Consider the following 20,785-nt stretch of genomic DNA (forward strand, 5'->3'; position numbering starts at 1 on the left):
TGTAGTAAGCCGTTAGTAGCCCATGTGCCTCACCCTAATAATTTGGTCTATTTTCCCCTCTTAATTTCGCCTACTGTTCTGACTTAGTGATGCACATGTAGCCTATAACCTGTTTTAGAGAAATGTAATCATTAAATATTGTAAGAGCTTTCATTGTTTGCTTATATGCCCCCTTTATTTATCCTATGGTTCTGACTTGGTGTACAGGGAGAACACTGTAAGAACGGCCCATGTTCTGAATTCTGTCGCTGTCTATGTCAGTGCTGAACAAATAGTTATATTGACTAAGTCCGTCTTAGCTCGCTCATTAATGTCTTAATCGAAATTATGGATTGCCACTTATCCGCTTGTTGTCCCTTTATACCATAGTTTGTACATCTCAATTGTCAGTAGGAACCACATTTGTTTAAGCAAGTCAGCCATATCAGCTATGTTTTTTTAAAAGGCAGTAAATGAGGCTGAATGAACTGTTTCGCTGCCAGACAAGGCTCAGCTGTAAGCCAAGTGTAGCAGTGGTAAGGTGTTGGCACTGCTGTTGGGACTCTGCTGTTGGGACAGCTTTATGTAGGCCTTAACCGTTTGTGTGCACCGTTTGTCACCGTTATAGTGCAATTAATGTTTTGTTTAGTGTTGTGTAGTGGCTTTGCTGGCATGTATCCCAAATGTTTGTTTTTTGTTTACCCCACCAAGATTTACATGCTAAAATTGCCACTGGATGAAGAGTCCTATACTACTAATATTTTACTGTCCTCCTCTAGTCTCCATCAATGAATAGCCCTGTAAATGACATGTATGTTGCACTAAACTAGTGTGTGTGTGTGTGTGTGTGTGTGTGTGTGTGTGCATTCACATAAACTGAGTATACCAAACATTAGGAGCACCTTCCTAATACTGAGTTGCACCTTACCATTCTTGATACACACGGGAAACTGTGAGTGTGAAAAACCAGCGCTGTTTCAGTTCTTGACACAAACCGGTGCGCCTGACACCTACTACCACACCCCGTTCAAAGGCACATAAATCTTTTGTCTTGCCCATTCAACACATACACAATCCATGTCTCAATTGTCTCAAGGCTTAAAATTCCATCTTTAAAGTGTCTCCTCCCCTTCACTGATTGAAGTATATTTAACAAGTGACATCAAAAACAGATCATCACTTTCACCTGGATTCACCTGGTCAGTCTATGTCGTGTATCCCTATTGCAATTTGTCATTGCCAGCCTGCCTAAGTAATACGGATTAGTGAAATGCATAGGCTATTATCCGTAGAAGTCCAGTCAGTGTAAGATGAACTTTGTTACACTCGGTAAGGACACAGAAACAGAATTCCCTGAGTAGGATAACTGTCTGGCTGGCACTTTTTATTCAGAATCGATTGTGAAAAATACTTAGCCTTATGCTATTGCTGAAATGCGTCTCTTGCCATGTCTGACAGAACACGATAGGCCTACACCTGAATAAACATGATCATTGTTTGTGTCCTAAACACACACTAGTCTACATCCTCTTCATTCCAGCATGCCTCTTCACTGGAACTCAGGGGGAACAAAGCAATCCACTCTCACCCAGTTCCATTTTTGTCCCCTCTCCTAAAACCTAGCACACTGAAAATGCTTTATAGAAGAAAACAACGAGGCAGAATCTCCACAATGTGGTGAAAGGCTGTGTCTGCTTGCACACCTACCTAATTCATGAGAAGGTGTAAGGAAAGATGCTATTGGCTGAAATGGAATCAGAAATATGTTTTATTTAACGAGACAAATCTATGGGACTCCCAATCACGGCCTGGATTCGAACCACGGCCTGTCGTTACGCCTATTGCACTGAGATGCAGTGTCTTCTACCGCTGCGCCACTCAACGAGAACACACGTAATTCCTAATCCCAGCCCATGTGATGAACCAACGGACTGTTGTTGTGTTTAGGGTGCGAGTAACCGAAGGGGCTGGATGAACCGAGAAGTGGGCGGAAACAGTCGTGAGATTAAAAAGCCTTGTCGGGATGCATTTCGTTCCATCTTCCACACACTCACGATCTGGCTTCCCCTCGACCATCTCTGCAGCGTTGATGAAAGCAGTGGGTCAAATAACGGCTTTAACACTGGAGCTGTGAAAAACGAAAACGGGGTAAATTAAAAGTAGTTTGTCGATAGTTACTTTGGTTTGACGTCCTTTCTACACGGAGTTATATCGAAAGTAATGCTTTGTCGATGGTTGACAGCGCGTCAGCATAAGTAACTAACAGTTAACTAGCTATTTGGCTAGCCAAATCGATTCATTGATTTAAAATACCATTTACATATTTCTTCACGCTTAGCTTGTTTAGTCGTTTGACTCCGTTGTTAATTCATTTCAGGATATTGATGCGATTGATTAACTAACTAGCTAGCTAGTCACGGACAGTGTTTGCTTCTACTAGCGCAGCGTGGGTTCAGTAAACGTGTTTTGACAACAGACAACGGGTCTAGCTGTGTTATTTAAATTGGGTGTACTATTTTTTTTTTTAATGTAATATTACAGCTACTCGTTAACGTAACGAAATATTTTTTCCCATGTTTCACCCCATGTCTAGCTTGATAGGCCTAACTAGGCTATTGTTGTAAAATATTCCCGATTGTTGTGTAATGTTTATATATATATATATATATATATATATATATATATATATATATATATATATATATATATATATATATATATATATATATATATATATATATATATATATATATAATTTTTTTTTTACCACAGTGCTCCCGTCTGGTTGAAAGCACAGCATCATCTTGACCAGACAGCCCAGCGATAATTTGCTGCATTCTCTCTAAAAGAAACATTTTGTTTTGGGAGAGTGTAATTTGATACCACATAAACGCTGCAGTCGCCATCAGTCCCTCATCAAAACAGAATGGTGCAAAATATGATCAGCGAAGTCACTGGATTCCATAACTCTTTCAAGGTGAATGAGTGTTTCTATTAGATTGCATTGGTTACAAGATGGGAAAAGTGAGACCAGACTCCATCTTGCTATATTTAACTACATGTCTTCACACTGGGTGACAAACGTGTGTCCTTGCTACCAATGTTTATAGTGCACACATGCAGATATGGATAATGACTAATTGAGTTAGAGGGAGACTGTTAAGCTGGCCTACTTGGACAATGTTTTTAAATGGCATAACAGCACAGATTGGTTCAGATGTTATTGTATATATGAAGCCTGGGTACAAGTGGGCAGTGCACAGAATTGTACACTGGATACAGTATCAGCTGTGAAATTCTTGAAGCTTGATTCAATATTGTGATGGATGAGACCATGGCCACTGTAGCAAATAGGTTGCTAATTTTACCATAAATTGTGTGGGTTATTTTGAGCAAGGCCTAACTTTTAGTTTCAATTCACTGGTTTGTTCTGCTCATCTAGGGCCAAAATCCCTTTGAGACTGATGAATTCACAGAAAATGGATCCCTCCTTGATTCCGACTTCAATTTTGAGTCGTCGAATAGACATGGTAAGTGCATTCCTTTGTTGTACTGAACCCATAACTCTGAAGTTCTCATCTTACTCCAATAGGTCAAGAACGGCATCCTGGGAGACACAAACTCTGTAGTACCATTTCCTATGTTAAGTAGCATGCTGTAATTCTATATTATTCTTACATATTTTTGTGATTTTGTAGATATTCCCTCCAGCCAACCTATTGACATCCCTGATGCCAAGAAGAGAAATAAGAAGAAAAAGCGTTGCAGGGCAACTGACAGCTTCTCTGGCCGATTTGAAGGTGAGTAATTTTCTTATGTCATGTAAAGGACAGATTCTGTAGTTTATAGTACAAAATAAAGCAATTTTTTTACAGTTTTAATGTTTTGTTAATGTGTCCTACTAGATGTCTACAGGCTGCAGGCAGAGGTTCTTGGAGAGGGGGCATATGCAAGAGTGCAGACCTGCATCAACCTCATTACCAATAAAGAATATGCTGTGAAGGTAAGATCTTTCTCATGCTGCACAAGTTCTTTGAAAAGAAACCCCAATATCATTGAGTGCCTGACTGTTATTGTAATGAGTGGTTTGTATAGAATTTGGGAATGTGCCCATTTTTATAGGAAAGGTTATTGAAGGCTTTCCCAGGATATTGCCAACTTCAGAGGGTAGTGTCTGAAGTGTGCGTCACTCCTGACATGGGCCTGTGACTGCTATCGTCTCACTACTTTGCTGTTTGGGTCTTGGCTTGCGCTCAATATAGGAATGGTACATTGATCATTAGCCACAGGCTGTGAATTGTGCACAGGAAGGCATTGCTCCTTTTATTTAACTTTATTTAACTAGGCAAGTGAGTGAAGAACAGATTCTTATTTACAATGACGGCCTAGGAACCGTGGGTTAACTGCCTTGTTCAGGGGCAGAACAACAGATTTTTATCTTGTCAGCTTGGGGATTTGATCTAGCAACCTTTAACTTACAGGCCCAACACTCACTACTAGGCTACCTGCTGCCCCTCTTTACCCAGTCTTCTCTGGCATCTACATTTGTGGACTGTACTCTTGTAACCTTGTTTTGGACATTTCAAGACAGACTTTATCATTTTTGTTCTGTTTAACAGATGTCTGAGGCTCTGTCAGTGTTTTGCTGCTGCTGTAGTTTTAATGGGCACTGGGTACCTAGCTACTGCTATCACAGAAACTCCCCCTTACTGTGTTTTTCTGGCTCCGCCATCCAATAAGAGCCAGCCAAAGGCTACTTCCACCCCCTCTCTTTGCTCTCATTCGTCAGCCAGGCTCTTAGTGGTGGGAGGTGTGTGTGCTGGCAGCAGTGCCAAAACATAAAACCATTTTTTTGTTTACATACACGTGTTTAGCAGATGTTATTGTGGGTGTAACGAAATGCTTGTAGGACTAGAAGCGAGGCAGCCCTCTCTGTCGGGGGCCATTTCCCGCATAAACCCGGGTAAGGATTTTGACCTGGCGTGTTCACTTTATTTATATTTTTTTTGTTCATCTATCACATTTTTTTTGTTCATCTAGCACCACTGGCCCCCCCTTACAAAATGGGGTGTGGTTTGAAAAACAGTTGTTAGATTCCTGTGACTCATTCTCCCTCCTTTTGCCTTGAGGTAAATGTTGTGAAATTCAATTTGGTATGTTTTTCATTTTTGCAGAAGTGTTGTAAGATTTAGTTTGTTCCACATTTTGTATGGATTCTTGGGATGCTGTAAGACAAACATTACTTTTGCATCCAGTATATTAATGATATTTGTTCCCCTCAGATCTTTCTAGTAATAGTTGTTAACTTAAGAGGGGTCCTATGGGGAGGTTCTAGGGGGTGGGGTGTGGGAGAACCAGTGTCTGAAGGTCAGTTGAGGCTTGGAGGGGTCTGACTGCCCACACCAGATGTCCTCATCAACTACCCCTCCCCCTCCCGACGTCTGGACGTTCTAGTGTTGCAACACTAGAACGAAAGCTAGAGCTGCAGGAAAACAAACTGAAGGGGCCGGCCTCCTATCTGCTTGCCTTCTTTCCTGCCTGGCTAGCTCCATCCTGGGGCACAGCATACTGAGTGCTCCTGGGCTGCCTGGGAATTCACATGTCTGGGTTTATTTACAGAGCTGCAGTATGACTCAATGAGGCCAGGCTGCAGGGATGTATAGCCCCTGCTGGGTGAATCTCTGACAGTAAAACCCCCACAGCCCTCTATAGGGATAAAAGAGGCTCACCCCATGCGTTGGCTATTCATTTAGCCATCTATCAATTCTCCCATTGTCAGTTAATTAATACTAGTGTCTGCTACTTGGAGGCTACTCATTGGAAGTTGTGTTCAGGAGAAAGCTTTGGTCAACACAGGCCTCTAATCCTAGAAACATTGTGCTCTGGCCCGGTGCGTTTCAATGGCAGCTCTAATCCAGCTAGCAGGAAGAGCGTCACGTACACCCTCAGACAATAAGAGGGGGCAGCTGGAAAATTTAGGCATTTGCTTTTAGTGTCAGCAGTCTCTTTTGGCTTTGCAACAAGCTGGACTGCCAGGCAGCAGCCTACAACGGTACTACAGCTAAATTTAGTCTCCACTCTGTTGATGCAACTGGGAACTGGCTGCCTGTGATGGATGGGATGAACCCTTTGCCCCTTTTTGCAATATAGGTTACACACTTGTACTATGTTTAGAGGTGTGGTGCTGTGATTCTTAATCTATTGGCTGTCTGGGTGGGTAGGCACTAGGCAACCTCAGAATTAGGTTAACCCTTCGTCCTAGCTGTGCCTAAAGTGGTGAGGGGGAAGTGGGGCTAAGGGCACAGTATGATACATACATGGTGGTTGGAAGCCTATTCCCCTAACCCAGACTCCTCCACTCCAGATCATTGAGAAGAGACCTGGTCACAGCCGCAGTCGCGTCTTCAGGGAGGTGGAGATGCTGTACCAGTGCCAGGGTCACAGGTAAGATTACTGCCTAAATGTCAACCACATGGCTGACTTCTGACACTTTTGTTGTTGTAGAAAGCAGTGTACCTTACTTCACAAAATGCTCTTGGCACTAAATGAGTAATGCTCTGCGTCAAGTATTTCCAGCTATTAAATACAAATATTTCCAGACTGATATATTTTTTTTAGTAATGGTTATAATTGTGTGACCACATAATGACTGTGTCCTGTTTCCTTCACTGCAGAAACATCCTGGAGCTGGTGGAGTTCTTCGAGGAGGAAGACAAGTTTTACTTGGTGTTTGAAATGCTAAGAGGAGGTGAGTGCTTCTAACCAGGCTTAAATGCTCTGAACACTCACCACCAGTCTCAGGGGCTAATGTAATGCTATAGTAAAATGCACCATTTCCTCTTGCATGCGTCTCATTGAATTGGTCGGTGTAGCTTAATACAGACACTTTTTAAACAAGACAATGTAAGGGAGCAGAGTAGTAAGTCTTGTTGACCCACAGGTTCGGTCCTGGCTCACATCCACAGGAGACAACACTTTAGCGAGCAGGAAGCCTGCGTTGTGGTGCAGGACATCGCCAGCGCTCTGGACTTCCTGCATAACAAAGGTAAGCGTCCTCCAGCAGGGTCGAGCTACAGCCCAGGGCTTGCCTGCCAGGCCAAGGGGGAGGATTGGGTTTCACATTGGTACTGGGAAGGGCCTGGAGATGGGCTGGCGTGTCTCACGAGGGCTTTGCACTGCAACTATCTGATCTGGTTTCAGCAGATGGTTGTAAGGCTCGGCCCACTGTACTCCTGGGTATAATAAATGGGCTTAAGGTCTCGTGTGTCTGTTCCACACCTGGGCTGTTGGGTCAAAGGTCAGCCATAGGGCCCCTGTGATTCCTAGCAGTGGCCCATGCTGGTCATTTGACACATGCCAAAATACAACCCACCCGTACTGTTTAATTCACCATACCTCAGAATGACACCACTTTTTATTTTAATTTTATTTTTTTCCTTTTTAAAGGAATGGCACATAGAGATCTGAAGCCGGAAAACATCTTGTGTGAGCACGTGGACAAGGTACATTTCCATTGCTGGGTGTCTGATATCTTTAGTCACTGACACAAGGGCACGCTAATCTGAAGTTAAGTATAATTGCCAGTAAGTCACCTTCCTAAAGTGCTATCATACCCAATGAAAGGCATAAACAACAACCAACACCCTGAACTTTGGTCACTAATCTCTTGAGCGGCATCAGAAGAAAGGATGATTTTGTAACATCTAAAACGTGCCTTCCTCTGTAGATCTCTCCTGTGAAGATCTGTGACTTTGACCTGGGCAGTGGGATCAAACTGAACAGCGACAGCTCACCCATCTCCACCCCAGAGCTCCTCACTCCGGTCAGTCAGTCTACTACACTGTTGTGCCAGTCCAGTTCACCTTGATTCATTTTGACTGCATGTATAAATAGTATGGGAGGGAAACAGAAATTCTATGGAAGGCAGTAGGGATCTGCATCGTTCCCTTTCAAGACGATTCGATACGTATCTAAATACATGGGCTCCAAAACGGTACATTTTAGTTTGAAACGATTCGGTGCATTTTGGTTTGACTAGAGAACGAATGGATGTGATTTACTGACATTTGTTGCATAAACATATTCATTTTCTGTGCTAAATTCTGCTGTTGATGGAGCTCATGAGCTGGATCTGTCTGTGCTGACTTGTGTGGGTGTAAATTATGTATATCTATGGTGTATATGCTGAAGGCATCTGAGACATAAGGGAGACTAGGCATCTACCACCACACTATCACTATCAAATTGCGGGGGGGGGGGGGGGGGGGGCGCAATTTAGCCTATGCCCCCCCCCCCCCCACTTTGGTTCTGAAATTACAATCACTCTCTAACTTGTCATTTTTGCAGATTAAGTGTTTGAGCTAGTAATGTATCGATATTTACAAATTTAGCTATGACATAGCCAATGAACATACACTACCATTCAAAGGTTTGGGGTCTATTAGGTATGTCCTTGTTTTTGAAAGAAAAGCAAAATTTGTCTATTTAAAATAGATCAGAAATGCAGTGTAGACATTGTTAATGTTGTAAATGACTATTGTAGCTGGAAACGGCAGACTTAAAAAAATAAATAAAAAAAAAATGGAATGGAATATCTACATGGGCGTACAGAGGCCCATTATCAGCAACCATCACTCCTGTGTTCCAATGGCACGTTGTTAGCTAATCCGAGTTTATAATTTTAAAAGGCTAATTGATCATTAGAAAACCCTTTTGCAATTATGTTAGCACAGCTGAAAACTGTTGTCCTGTTTTTAAAGAAATAAACTGGCCTGCTTTAGACTTTGAGTATCTGGAGAATCAGCATTTGTGGGTTTGATTACAGGCTCAAAATGGCCAGAAACAAAGACCTTTCTTCTGACACTCGTCAGTCTATTCTTGTTCTGAGAAATGAAGGCTTTTCCATGTGAGAAATTGCTAAGAAACTGAAGATCTAGTACAACGCTGTGTACTACTCCCTTCACAGAACAGCGCAAACTGGCTCTAACCAGAATAGGGAGAAGAGTAAGGAGGCCCAGTGCACAACTGAGCAAGAGGACAAGTACATTAGTGTCTAGTTTGAGAAACAGATGCCGTACAAGTCCTCAACTGGCAGCTTCATTAAATGGTACCTACAAAACACCAGTCTCAACGTCAACAGTGAAGAGGCGACTTTGGGATGCTGGCCTTCTAGGCAGAGTTGCAAAGAAAAAGCCATATCTCAGACTGGCCAAAAAAAAATAAAAGATTAAGATGGGCAAAAGAACACACTGGACAAAGGAAAATTGAAAAAAGTGTTATGGACAGACAAATCTAAGTTTGAGGTGGTCGGATTACAAAAGAAGAACATTCGTGAGATGTAGAAAAAATGAAAATAGGCTGGAGGAGTGCTTGACGCCATCTGTCAAGCATGGCGGAGGCAATGTAATGGTCTGGGGGTGCTTTGGTGGTGAAGTGGGAGATTTGTACAGTGTAAAAGGGATCTTGAAGGTCTCACTCCATTTTGCAATGCCATGCCATACCCTGTGGACGGCACTTAATTGGAGCCAATTTCCTCTTATGACCCAAAGCACAGCTCCAAACAATTTTTATTTTACCTTTATTTAACAAGGCAAGTCAGTTTAGAACAAATTCTTATTTTCAATGACGGCCTAGGAACAGTGGGTTAACTGCCTTGTTCAGGGGCAGAACGACAGCTTAGGGATTCGAACTTGCAACCTTTCGGGTTACTAGCCCAACGCTCTAACCACTAGGCTACCCTGCCGCCCTTATGCAAGAACTATTTAGGGAAGAAGGAGTCAGCTGGTATTCTGTCTATAATGGAGTGGCACAGTCACCGGGTCTCAACCCTATTGAGCTGTTGTGGGAGCAGCTTGACCGAATGGTATGTAAGAAGTGCCCATCAAGCCAATCCAACTTGTGGGAGGTGCTTCAGGAAGCATGGGGTGAAATCTCTTCAGATTACCTCAACAAATTGACACTAGAATGCCAAAGGTCTGCAAGGCTGTAACTGCTGCAAATGGAGGATACTTTGACAAAAGCCAAGTTTGAAGGACAAATATTATTTAAATTAAATCATTATTTATAACCATGTCATCTTCATTTTGTGTATGTTTTCATGGAAAACAAGGACATTTCTAAGTGACCCCAAACTTTTGAACGGTAGTGTATAGCACAACATTAGATTTCACCCCATCTCAAAATTGACTGGTTCAAAGTTTGTCGTGCTTCCTTTCTCCGCCAGCTTTGGCCATGCAGTGCACCTCGCAAAAGTGATTCCTTGTTATACAATGAAAATGTGATAATTTCATATCGAGAAATGACCATTTACACTGATTGCTTAAAGCAAAACTATTGCTGATGGGGGGAACCTGAACACTCTATTGTAAGCCCCCTTCAGCAGGTATAGCCAGATGAGTGGTCTCTGGTAGTTGTCTCCGGCACCTGACTCCCAGTGGTCAGCGTGCAAAGCTGGGCACTGTGACTAGATTATTGATATTCCCTATGGTTGTTTGGCATGAAAAGTGACTTGTAGCTCAGTGACTGTCATCACAGTTACATGCTTAGTTCCACACTGAAGGAGAGGATGTGTCAGTTGTCACTAAATATGAGGTATTTTCAGAAGGTAGAAAAAGGTAATTGGAATGAATTAGCAATTTGTAGCGATTGAATCTATTTTGTTTTCTGACTGGTGCATGTTACATTTGGATCGGTTTGGGGTTTGCGGACTGATGCAGTCTTATCTGAAACATTTGAATCAGGGACCGGTGCGCGTCCCTAAAAGGCAGGTGTGATTTATAGGACGTGGCACAAAGCCCCGGTGAGGTTAGTCGGTCACATGCTCTGCCGCTGGCTGTTTCCCTGAGGCAGGTAGATAATATGCAGGGTGTTTTTATGATGCCGCTCCCCAGTGGTGTCACCTGGGGATTTGACTCTCAGGCAGTGTGTGTGTACCAACCCAACCCCCCCCGGTGCGCTCTCCTATCTGGCAGCTCCTAGGCTTGGATATCTGGATTGCTCCATTCGAATTCCCAGAAGTCTAATGTCCACATCCTTCTACTTATCAGTGGAAATGGTGAGGCACATGGGGTTATGATGGTTTAACCCCACGTTTTGTCAAAATAACTATTTTGAACCCGGAATGGCAGTTATTGGAATGATTAAAATGTAAAGGGAACCCATCTCATTATTTGCCCCTTTTCCCATAGCTGTCAGAGGAAGGGATATGGGTGTTAGCCTGTCCAGGCTAGCAAGAGGAGAAATGTAGGGGGTGGTGGATTTTGCATTGGAACCTGACCTAGCTTTAGCAGCCTGTTGGTGGGCCAGCTCTGCCCTGGCCCCTTGGTAGAATAGTTGTGGGGCCAGGGGTCTCATGGGTTTAGTCTGTGGTGTGATGGGGTGGGTCACACTCGCACATTTGGCCAATGTTGGAGACCGACTAGGTGGCGTGAGTGCTGAGTGGTCTCCCCCTCTATGATGTTGGGTCTCTGCTCTCTCCCTCACCTTGCCTGCATCCACCTCTGGTTTCAACAAGCGCCTGGTCTTTATCTAAGAGATTGCCCTGGGTCGGGTCAGCCTTTTTAAAAATTAAGGTATTTTGTCATTCCTGTGGAAAGAACTAGATGTAATATCCTTGTAGGATTAAGGCTACAGGGAACAGATTGCACAGACAGCGAGGCTAAACTATGGTATGTGGAAGTGGCTGAATGAGAACCTTATTTTCCTTGGAACGGTAATTGGAACAAAACAATGTCTCCCTTCACTGAGCCTCTGCTGCATTTCTCTGGTATCACTTGAGCTGTAACATGCAGAAACAGAAATAACATTGCTACCCACCCTCCGGTCTCTTCTCACTGTAATTGCCACCCACTTTCTCTCACCACATTTGTGCAAGCCTGCATTTCTCTTTGTGTTCATGAAACAAAAGCCCCATGTCTGAAGCTATAGAAATTGAGTCTTGCCCTTGTACCTAGCAACTGTGCTTTGATTGGCTGAGCCAGGGGGAGTGGGGGGGGGGGGGGGGGGGGGGGAGTGACGTGTGTGTGTGCCCAGAGCTGCTCATACGCTCGCCCTTGTTTTTCTTTCGCCTCATCGCAGGGGCAATGTTATCTGATTTTCATTTCTCTTCCTCACCCCCCCCCCCCCCCCCCCCCCCGCATGTCTGCACTTAGGCCATGTTATTCTCATATATATATATTAGTTTCATAATACTTACATATTTTTCATGTGCTTGAGTAAATTTAATTTGATAAAAGGCACACTAAGACAATTTGTTTACTGTACTTGTAGAGGTTGAAAGACTTCAGGTGGCAAGGGGGGTGAATTTTAGGGAAGAGCTGGTCTCTTTTCTGAGAATCATGTTCGTGGTTTCCTGAGAACTTAGTGGTGAAAACAGATTGGCATGGGGCTGTGTAGCAGTATGAACACACACACACACACACACAGGCCTGTGCTGCACCTTAAGGGGAATTCACAGAAGTTGTCATAGGTTTGTCAGGCACTCTGGTGCAGCTGAGGTGCTGATGAAAGACCAACTCCTCTTTCTGTAAGCAGTCCTCAAACAACCGCTGTGTTGTCACATGACTGTATGGGCTGACTGGTCACATGGTTAGGAAAGCCCCAGGTTGAGTTCACCAACAAATCTACAGACGTCAGCTGATTAACCACTATCTGTGTCACAGCAGGATGGTTTGAGACTGATGCAAGTCTTCAGCAGTATTGCACCAGCATGGTTATGTTTAGCAACTCTAGAAACCTGCAGCTGTACAGGTATCAGTTGAGCTGAGCTCTCATTTTACCCCCTTTAGCTGCCCCACACCCTTATCAGTGCCTTGAGCAGTCATAGTCTAGCCAGCCTATCTCTGACTGCTGGGCTTAGCCATGTTTTTGAAGGGAGCTCTGAAACATGAGTACTCTTGATGATCATAATCCCATTACTCCTCTAAAGCACCTTGGTGGACAGAAATATATTTTTTTCCATGATGCTGTTGTGTTTTAGCTGGCAGTGTGGTGGTTTTTCCATGAGGGTTGGATTTGACCTGAATCTGGGAGTGTTAAGGAAGGCAACCAGCTGTGCAGGGGTTGGGGCTTGCTGGCCAACAGACTAGGCTTTGTCTGCTGAGTCCTGCACTGTGAATTTACATTCCATAAAGTGCAGTGGGACAGAGCTGGGGTGACAGCTGGACCAGGGCTCACAATAGAGGCTAGCTGTGTGCAAACAGACCACTCCAGCCTCTCCTCGGCTAGAGGAATGTGATTTTGAAGTAAACGTACACCCCTGTGTCAGCTTTAAACACCCCCCCCCCCACAAAAACAGCTGTTCAGAGCCATGGTGTTGCAGCAGGCTCAAGTTGTTTGGGTTTTATGAACATTTGGTTTACCAGAGGTTATCTTGGTGTCTCCTTCAACCAAAGCACCATTCATGATAAAGCTAGCTAGCCAATCAGGAGTGTTGAAAGGGTGTCCTTGATACTTGTCCTGACCTGAGCTCTGGGTTTAGTTTCTATGGTCTGGTCAATCTAACTCCACAGATTGAGGAATCATCATGTTTGTTGATTATTGTAATTTTTACCGCAGTTTTGTGATATCCAATTGTCTCATCGCTTCAGCAGTCTCTGGAGAAGTGAAGGTCGAGACATGCATCCTCCGAAACATGACCCGCCAAGCCGCACTGCTTCTTAACACACTGCTTGCTTGACATGGAAGTCAGATGTACTATTTGCCAAGAGGTTGTTCAGTTTCTCTGAAGGTAAACAGAAGAGAAGCTAATTAAATCTGAGCAGGGCACTGAGGGCAGCCAACTCCTAAGGAATGACTTTGTTCTCCTGTCCTGCTGAACTAGCAACCCACACATTCCTTCATCCCTGCTCAAAGTATTAAAACACCATAGGGTGTTTGTTTGACGGAGTTATGCAACTGTGCTAGGCTTTCTTAGACTGACCCACCGACAATCCTCTTTTCCTAGCTCAGTGTTTGGCCTAGTTTCACATCCCACAGTCACGCTGAGCCTGTAGCCTGATCAGTCGGTCCACCGTGGGCTTTGAGCCGAGTGCTGAGATCATGGCCCACTCATCACTGCCCTCACCTCCCAGCCCACTGCACATAATGTTCTTCATGCCTCATTACATTTTCTGCAGAGATGTTTTGGAAAGCAGGGGGACTTAAAGATATTCATCAGTGTGGATAATCCCCCCCCCCCCTTGAGCCCATCTGTAGTTTAGCCCAGAGCTGCTGTCTACCATGTGACTCTCATACAGGCTTATTCTTCTGTGCAGAGACGTCAGCTAAATAGAGCAGGCAGAAATGTTTTGTTCAGGGACGTTGGACAGCATAGACTTGTTTTTCCTTTTCACTGTTGAACTCGCATATTACATTCAGCTGTTTTATATAGCTGCAGCAGTAGCCTCAGGTGGGAGTTGACTGTTCCCAGACCAGAGCTAACTAACCCTGCAATCTGTCTGTTTCCTACAGTGTGGCTCAGCAGAGTACATGGCCCCTGAGGTGGTGGAGGCCTTCAGTGAGGAGGCCACCAACTATGACAAGCGCTGTGACCTGTGGAGCCTGGGGGTCATCCTTTACATCCTGCTGAGCGGCTACCCGCCCTTTGTGGGCCGCTGCGGCAGTGACTGTGGCTGGGATATGGGAGAACCATGCCACACATGCCAGGTAAGAAAGGACGCAAAGACCACCTCCGGGTGCATCAGATTCTCGCTCTAGCTTTGTCTCCCTTTTATTTATCATGTGTGCTCCTGAAACTGTATTCTGTTTGTTTAGTAGGGAGTATAGTAGTCCTAGACGCATGTGTACATTTATAGGACACCTGTGGCTTGCGCACAATTGTAAAATTCAAGCTGTACGTTCCTTACTATGTGACGGTAAAGAAAGCGCTTATTTCTTCTCCAGAACACGTTGTTCGAGAGTATCCAGGAAGGGAAGTATGAGTTTCCTGAGAAGGACTGGGCTCACATCTCCTCAAGTGCCAAAGACCTGATCTCCAAACTGCTAGTTCGGGACGCCAAGAACCGCCTGAGTGCTGGCCAGGTTCTGCAGCACCCCTGGGTGCAGGGGGTAAGTCTCACGCGCTCTCCCTCCCACTCGTTGACACACATTTCAGTGGGTAGAATGGGTCTGGGGTTTTTTTTTGTCCAAAATGGGTCCCTCTGCTTTAAAAAAAATATATATATATTTTTTTTATAGGGCTTCTCTGACACTCTGCCAACATCCATCCTACATCAAAGGTGAGTTCATCTTTTCAGAGTTCCTGGGGGATATGGGGTATGTGTAGTGTATCCTGATCAACTCATTATAGGAAATTACAACTATTGAAAATGGAGTGCCACCTTCTGCATTGTTAATGTCTATATTTGGTCTCATCCTATCAGAAACAGTGCCAAGGACCTGACGTTCTTTGCTGGCAAGGCGGTGGCCATGAACCGGCAATTGGCTGAGCAGGCTGTGATGGAGGAGCAGCAGCAGCTTGACGAGGCTCCCATGGTCATCACAGCCAGCTCCACCTCCATGCGCCTCTCCCCTCCATCCAACTCAAAGCTGGCCAAGCGCAGGCAGAGGGGCAGCCTCTTGAAGACTGGGCCCGTCTCTGCCTCCGAGCTCAGTCAGCTCCTCACCCCCCTCGTCATCACATCATCATGTGCCTAAACCACCACCTTTGCCCCCCCCCCCCCCCCCCCCCCCCAACTCAGATCTCTAGACGACTGCTCAGCCTGGCCGCTACCTGACCGCAGCTCTTCAGCCACACTGACTGCAGGCATGTCCCCATCATTAACAGGAGACCGCTACCATGCCTGCTGTCTGTTTCCTAACTGCCTTCTGCCCCACAACAGCACTTATAAAGCACATCAGCCAGGGCATGCATACACATGCACATCCATGCTGCTGGGTCTGCTAGGGACTGGGAGGTGGATGGGAGCGCTCTTCAAGTTCTGTTTTCATTTCGTTACGTTTAAGGCAGAAAGTTTGAACCAAGCTCAGACACCAAAGGACTACCTGTTGTGCTGCTTTCACGTTATAACTAGATCAACTGTGACTTAAGTTTACCTGGAATGTTCTCTTTGCCTGTATGCATGAATGCCCCATCAGCAGATGCATACATGCTTATGCAATAGCCAAGATGATGTGGAGGGTTTCAGTGTAGAGTTCAGAATGCTGGAAGCGGATGCTGTTAGGTCCTGGTGTAGTCCATTGTTTGGCTGGGACTTTCAAAGCTTTCAGATTCTTTTGCATTATCTTAATGGATACATTCCTCTTCAACTAAGCCTCCTCTGTAGAAAGTTATGCCCACAGTACAAAACCTTGTGTCTGTGCACTTGAGCCTCTAGTACCAGAGAATGTGTATCTATAACCAGCCCTTATTACGCTGCAATGTCTACCAATTCAGTTTCATAGATTGGCATAATTAATTTAAACTAGCACTGGCCATGCATCATTCAACATCCATTCCTCCTGAATTTCTACGATGCAGTAGGGGTTGAATTACATTTGTTTCGCCTGCCTCTGCAAGAGGCTTTATGCACCAACCCAAAGTTCTTGGTGCATGTAACTAATTTGATACCAGATAGGTATACTACAAGGCAGGATAAATAAATTAGCCCACTAACTTGGATTAAAAACCAGAAATTACTTGATTTCTTGTTCATTAAGAAAGCTAAACATAATGTTTTTTGGATTAGTCACTAACCATGTTTCCATCCAGACTTTTTATGCAATTTCTTTTTTTCCCCTTTTAATTGCATGTCTGATAAATGTCACGGCAGGCCTTACGGAAACGGCAAATTTGTCAGTGAACTTTAACAAATGTTTAAACAAAATATGATAGATAAGGTGAGATTTGTCAGTACAATTTATTATGTGAGGAAATGGCGACGCAAATGCCTTTTTATGCGCAAATATTGATATAACATATTGTAGTAAACTTGGAGTCATGCGATATGTTGTGGTCCGCCCACTACGACTCCAAGAATGTCGTTTATTAGGCTACAGATGACATAAATTAACATCACAAGGTGGCGAAAGCACATTCAGTAATTTTGATTGCTCCTTTCCAATAAATATCGAGGGTCTTATTCTGGAAACATGATGATCGTGCTTGGCTGCTTTTTGACACATCTTGCTATTTTGTCCATAATCTCATGTAGGCTATCCTACCAGCATTGTATCTGCAAGCTGTTGACTAGAGCACATGTACCAAGACCAGTGGGCATATTTGCAATACAACACCATTTTTTATTTTGTTGACAAAACCATCAATTGCAAATGCGATGGAAACTTGTATTTGGTACATGGGAATTTAACCGCAAAAGTTATTTGTATGTGCACTACGTCATCACGTACAGCATTTTATCCTCAACAGGTCAACTTGATGGAAACCCATCTCTGGAGAAAATGCGCGTATTTGTTTTTCTGCAAAGTTTCCGAATATTTACATGAAAATCTGTCGCTAATTGGATGGAAACCTAGCTAATGAGACTTTCCATTTCAAGCTTCTCTTTAAAAAAAAAAAAAAGTAATTTCTGAACATTTAGGCACGTTAGCTGGCTAACTCCTTGATCCAGCTTAGTTGTATACGCCGCCGACACTTCAAAGGGGTTTGCCTGACGCTACCCTGGTCATTAGACCATTTAGATGTTCACATCTAATACATTTTAAGTAATTTGACTGCTGGTTAGTGTGAAGTAATTCTATGCCATGGCTGTCATAACCTGTCAAGCATAGCAGGGTTAGAAAAGCACATTTTGGCCGCTGTGACTTAGCTATTGTATTTGTTCCGAGATCAGGTTTCAAATCCAATCAGGCTTTTCCGTTAACAGGGTAACCTGATACTGTCCTCTATAATGTGACACACACCCTCTCAGAATGCTTCTAAACTGCATCATAACTTTGCATAAAACATGGTGAAGGAGACTATTGAGGAGAAAAAATTATTACAAAATGGAAAAGCATTCCGAAGAAAAAGTGTTCTGATGCTATGTAGCTGTAATTAATCAGTTATTTTAAAAGTTTACTTTATTTATGTTTAACTCCATGTCAATGTTTAAATGTGCCACTGATATTTTAGTTTTATGTCGACCTGCATGTGGCGTTCAGGTGGAACACCGGATGTTTTTTCTAAAGTGTTGAATGTACAAGAGGATGTGAGATGAGGAAAAGTAGTTTAATTTTTTTTTTTATTAAACATTTATTTGTATCTGGAGCGAAATAATTAATGCCCAGTGAAGGCTTTTACTGTTTTGTATGTGAAAGTGTTGGTAACTATCTGTTTGGAAACAAGTTAGGCTCTTTCTGAAATGTAACAATTATTTTACGGTGATGGTCTCAAGACACTGTAGCCATTTGCCAAAGAGGGTAAAAGTCATGAAAACAAGTGTTTTGATCTGAGGTTTCTCACAGGTTTTTGACACGAGCACGCATTCTCAAGGAGTAAGAAACTACTAAACTCATGAATGTCCATGTGTTGCCAGCACCGCAGTGTGGAACTCTTGGAGGGGGGGGGGGGGGAGGAATGACCCATTATGCTCATAATAGGACACTGATTGTAATCTTTTAAAGAAACCTTCTACCAATGCATCTTTGTGGGGGTTTTATGTCTTATAGTAAGACTTACTTGAATGTGTATGCAGCTGTTTTCTTTGTTTGTGAAACTACCTTGCTATCAAGAATCTGAACAAAAGCATTAAGCTAAGTAAGGCGGTCTTTAGGGTTTTCAAAATACATATTCAATTCAGTTTCTACTTTTAAAAAAAGTATCTAATGTTTTTCTCTACGTTTTGTTGGGATTCTCAGAAATGCACAAAGACTTGGGAAGTACTCTTTAGATATAATTAAGGTATGAGTTGCCTTCGTCATAATCATTTCTACTTTTACCCAATGCAGTAGTTTTGGACTGCCTTTTTATTTGGAGAGAATGAATACAAGCTATGCCTAGCTTTTTAAATATTTGTTGTTTTTTTTTAGCTTTTTGTAAGACCTTTTATAAAGTCAACTGGAGAGCCATAATCCACTTCCCCACAATTTGAATGTAGCCCACCAGCAATGCATTTTTTTTACATTCACATTAAATATTTTTTTTTTATAAATAGTTGCGTTTGAGGGAGGTAACATGTAGATTTGTTTTTCTACCATGTGGTTATGATATCCTCAAGCCTTGAGGCTTCTCTTGAGTGTTGTTGATACTTGTTTTTAACCTCTCCCAGCCCAAAAATATTGATGGGGAAAAATGTTGGAAAGTACATATTACATCAGACAAACATTGATTTTAAATAAGCACTTTACTGTACCATGTGACTGATTTTGCAGTTCACGTAAAGCAACATTTGACTGTTGCAGAATTTTGTGTTTTTCTAAAGATACAATAAAAATGCTTTGAACCACTTTTTGTTGCTTTTTTTTTTTTTTTCTTCTGTTAAGAATACTTAATGCCTTCAGAAAATGCACACCCCTTGAGTTTTTCAAAATGTTTGTTACAGCCTGAATTTTAAAATGTATTAAAGAGGAGAGCGAATTTACACAATACCCCATAATGTTAAAGTGGAATTACGTTTTTAATTTAAAATGAACAGTTAGTCTTGAGTCAAGTATTCAACCCCTTTGTTATGGCAATCTTAAATAAGTTCAAGAGAAAATGTGCAATAATAGTGTTTAACATGATTTTTGAATGACTACCTCATCCCTGTACCCCACACATTCTTTTGGTTATGTAGTGTATGTGGACACCTCGTCGAACATCTCATTCTGAAATCATGGGCATTAATAAGGAGTTGGTCCCGCCCCTTTGCTATAATGGCCTCTAGTCTTCTTGGAAGGCTTTCCACTAGGTGCGGGGACTTACTTCCATTCAGCCATAAGAGCATTACTGAGGTCGAGCAGTCCGCATTTCAATTCATCCCAAAGGTGTTTGATGGGGTTGAGGTCGGCTCTATGCAGGCCAGTCAAGTTCTTCCACACCGATCTTGACGAACCATATCTGTATGGACCTCGCTTTCTGCACACAGGGGCATTGTCATGCTGAAACAGGAAAGGGTGTTCCCCAAACTGTTGCCACAATGTTGGAAGCACAGAATCGTCTAGAATGTCATTGTATGCTGTAGCGTTAAGATTTCCCTTAACTGGAACTAAGGGGCCTAGCCCGACCCATGAAAACCAGTCCCAGACCATTATTCCTCTTCCACCAAACTTTACAGTTGGCACTATTCATTCTGGCAAATAGCATTCTCCTGGCATCCGCCAAACCCAGATTTGTCTGTCGGACTGCCAGATGGTGAAGCGTGATTCATCACTCCAGAGAACGTTATTCCAGTGCTCCAGAGTCCAATGGCGGCAAGCTTCACACCACTCCTGCCGACGCTTGGCATTGTGCATGGTGACCTTAGGCTTGTGTGCGGATGCTCAGCTATGGAAACCCATTTCATGAAGCTCCCGACGAACAGCTCTTGTGCTGACGTTGCTTCCAGAGGCAGTTTGGAACTCGGTAGTGAGTGTTGCAACCGAGGACAGAAGATTTTTATGCGCTTCAGCACTTAGTGGTCCCGTTCTGTGAGCTTGTGTGACCTACAACTTTGTGGCTGAGCTGTTGTTGCTTCTAGATGTGTTCACTTCACAGTAGCAGCACTTACAGTTCACTGGGTCAGCTCTAGCAGGACAGAAATTTGACGAACTGACTTGTTGGAAAGGTAGCATCCTATGATGGTGCCTTGTTGAAAGTTACTGAGCTCTTTAGTAAGGCCATTCTACTGCCAATGTTTGTCTATGGAGATTGCATGGCTGTGTGCTTGATTTTATACTCCTGTCAGCAACATGTGTCTGAAATAGCCGAATC

At 43.3% G+C, this 20,785-nt stretch overlaps 1 protein-coding gene across 1 annotated transcript; it reads left to right on the top strand.

The window, feature by feature from the left end:
* Nucleotides 1-1,974: 1,974 nt before the first annotated feature.
* On the top strand, nt 1,975-19,340 carry LOC106613848 (MAP kinase-interacting serine/threonine-protein kinase 2). Its single transcript, XM_014216520.3, has 14 exons — nt 1,975-2,127; nt 2,752-2,956; nt 3,422-3,509; nt 3,678-3,779; nt 3,885-3,982; nt 6,344-6,423; nt 6,654-6,727; nt 6,920-7,024; nt 7,426-7,481; nt 7,706-7,801; nt 14,428-14,622; nt 14,860-15,024; nt 15,154-15,194; nt 15,339-19,340. The coding sequence occupies exons 2-14, from the start codon at nt 2,906-2,908 to the stop codon at nt 15,610-15,612; spliced, it is 1,425 nt and encodes a 474-aa protein (XP_014071995.2). The 5' UTR covers nt 1,975-2,127; nt 2,752-2,905; the 3' UTR covers nt 15,613-19,340.
* Nucleotides 19,341-20,785: the final 1,445 nt, after the last annotated feature.

This window comes from Salmo salar, chromosome 10 (genome assembly GCF_965601325.2).
Source record: "Salmo salar chromosome 10, fSalSal1, whole genome shotgun sequence".
Lineage (NCBI taxonomy): Eukaryota > Metazoa > Chordata > Actinopteri > Salmoniformes > Salmonidae > Salmo > Salmo salar.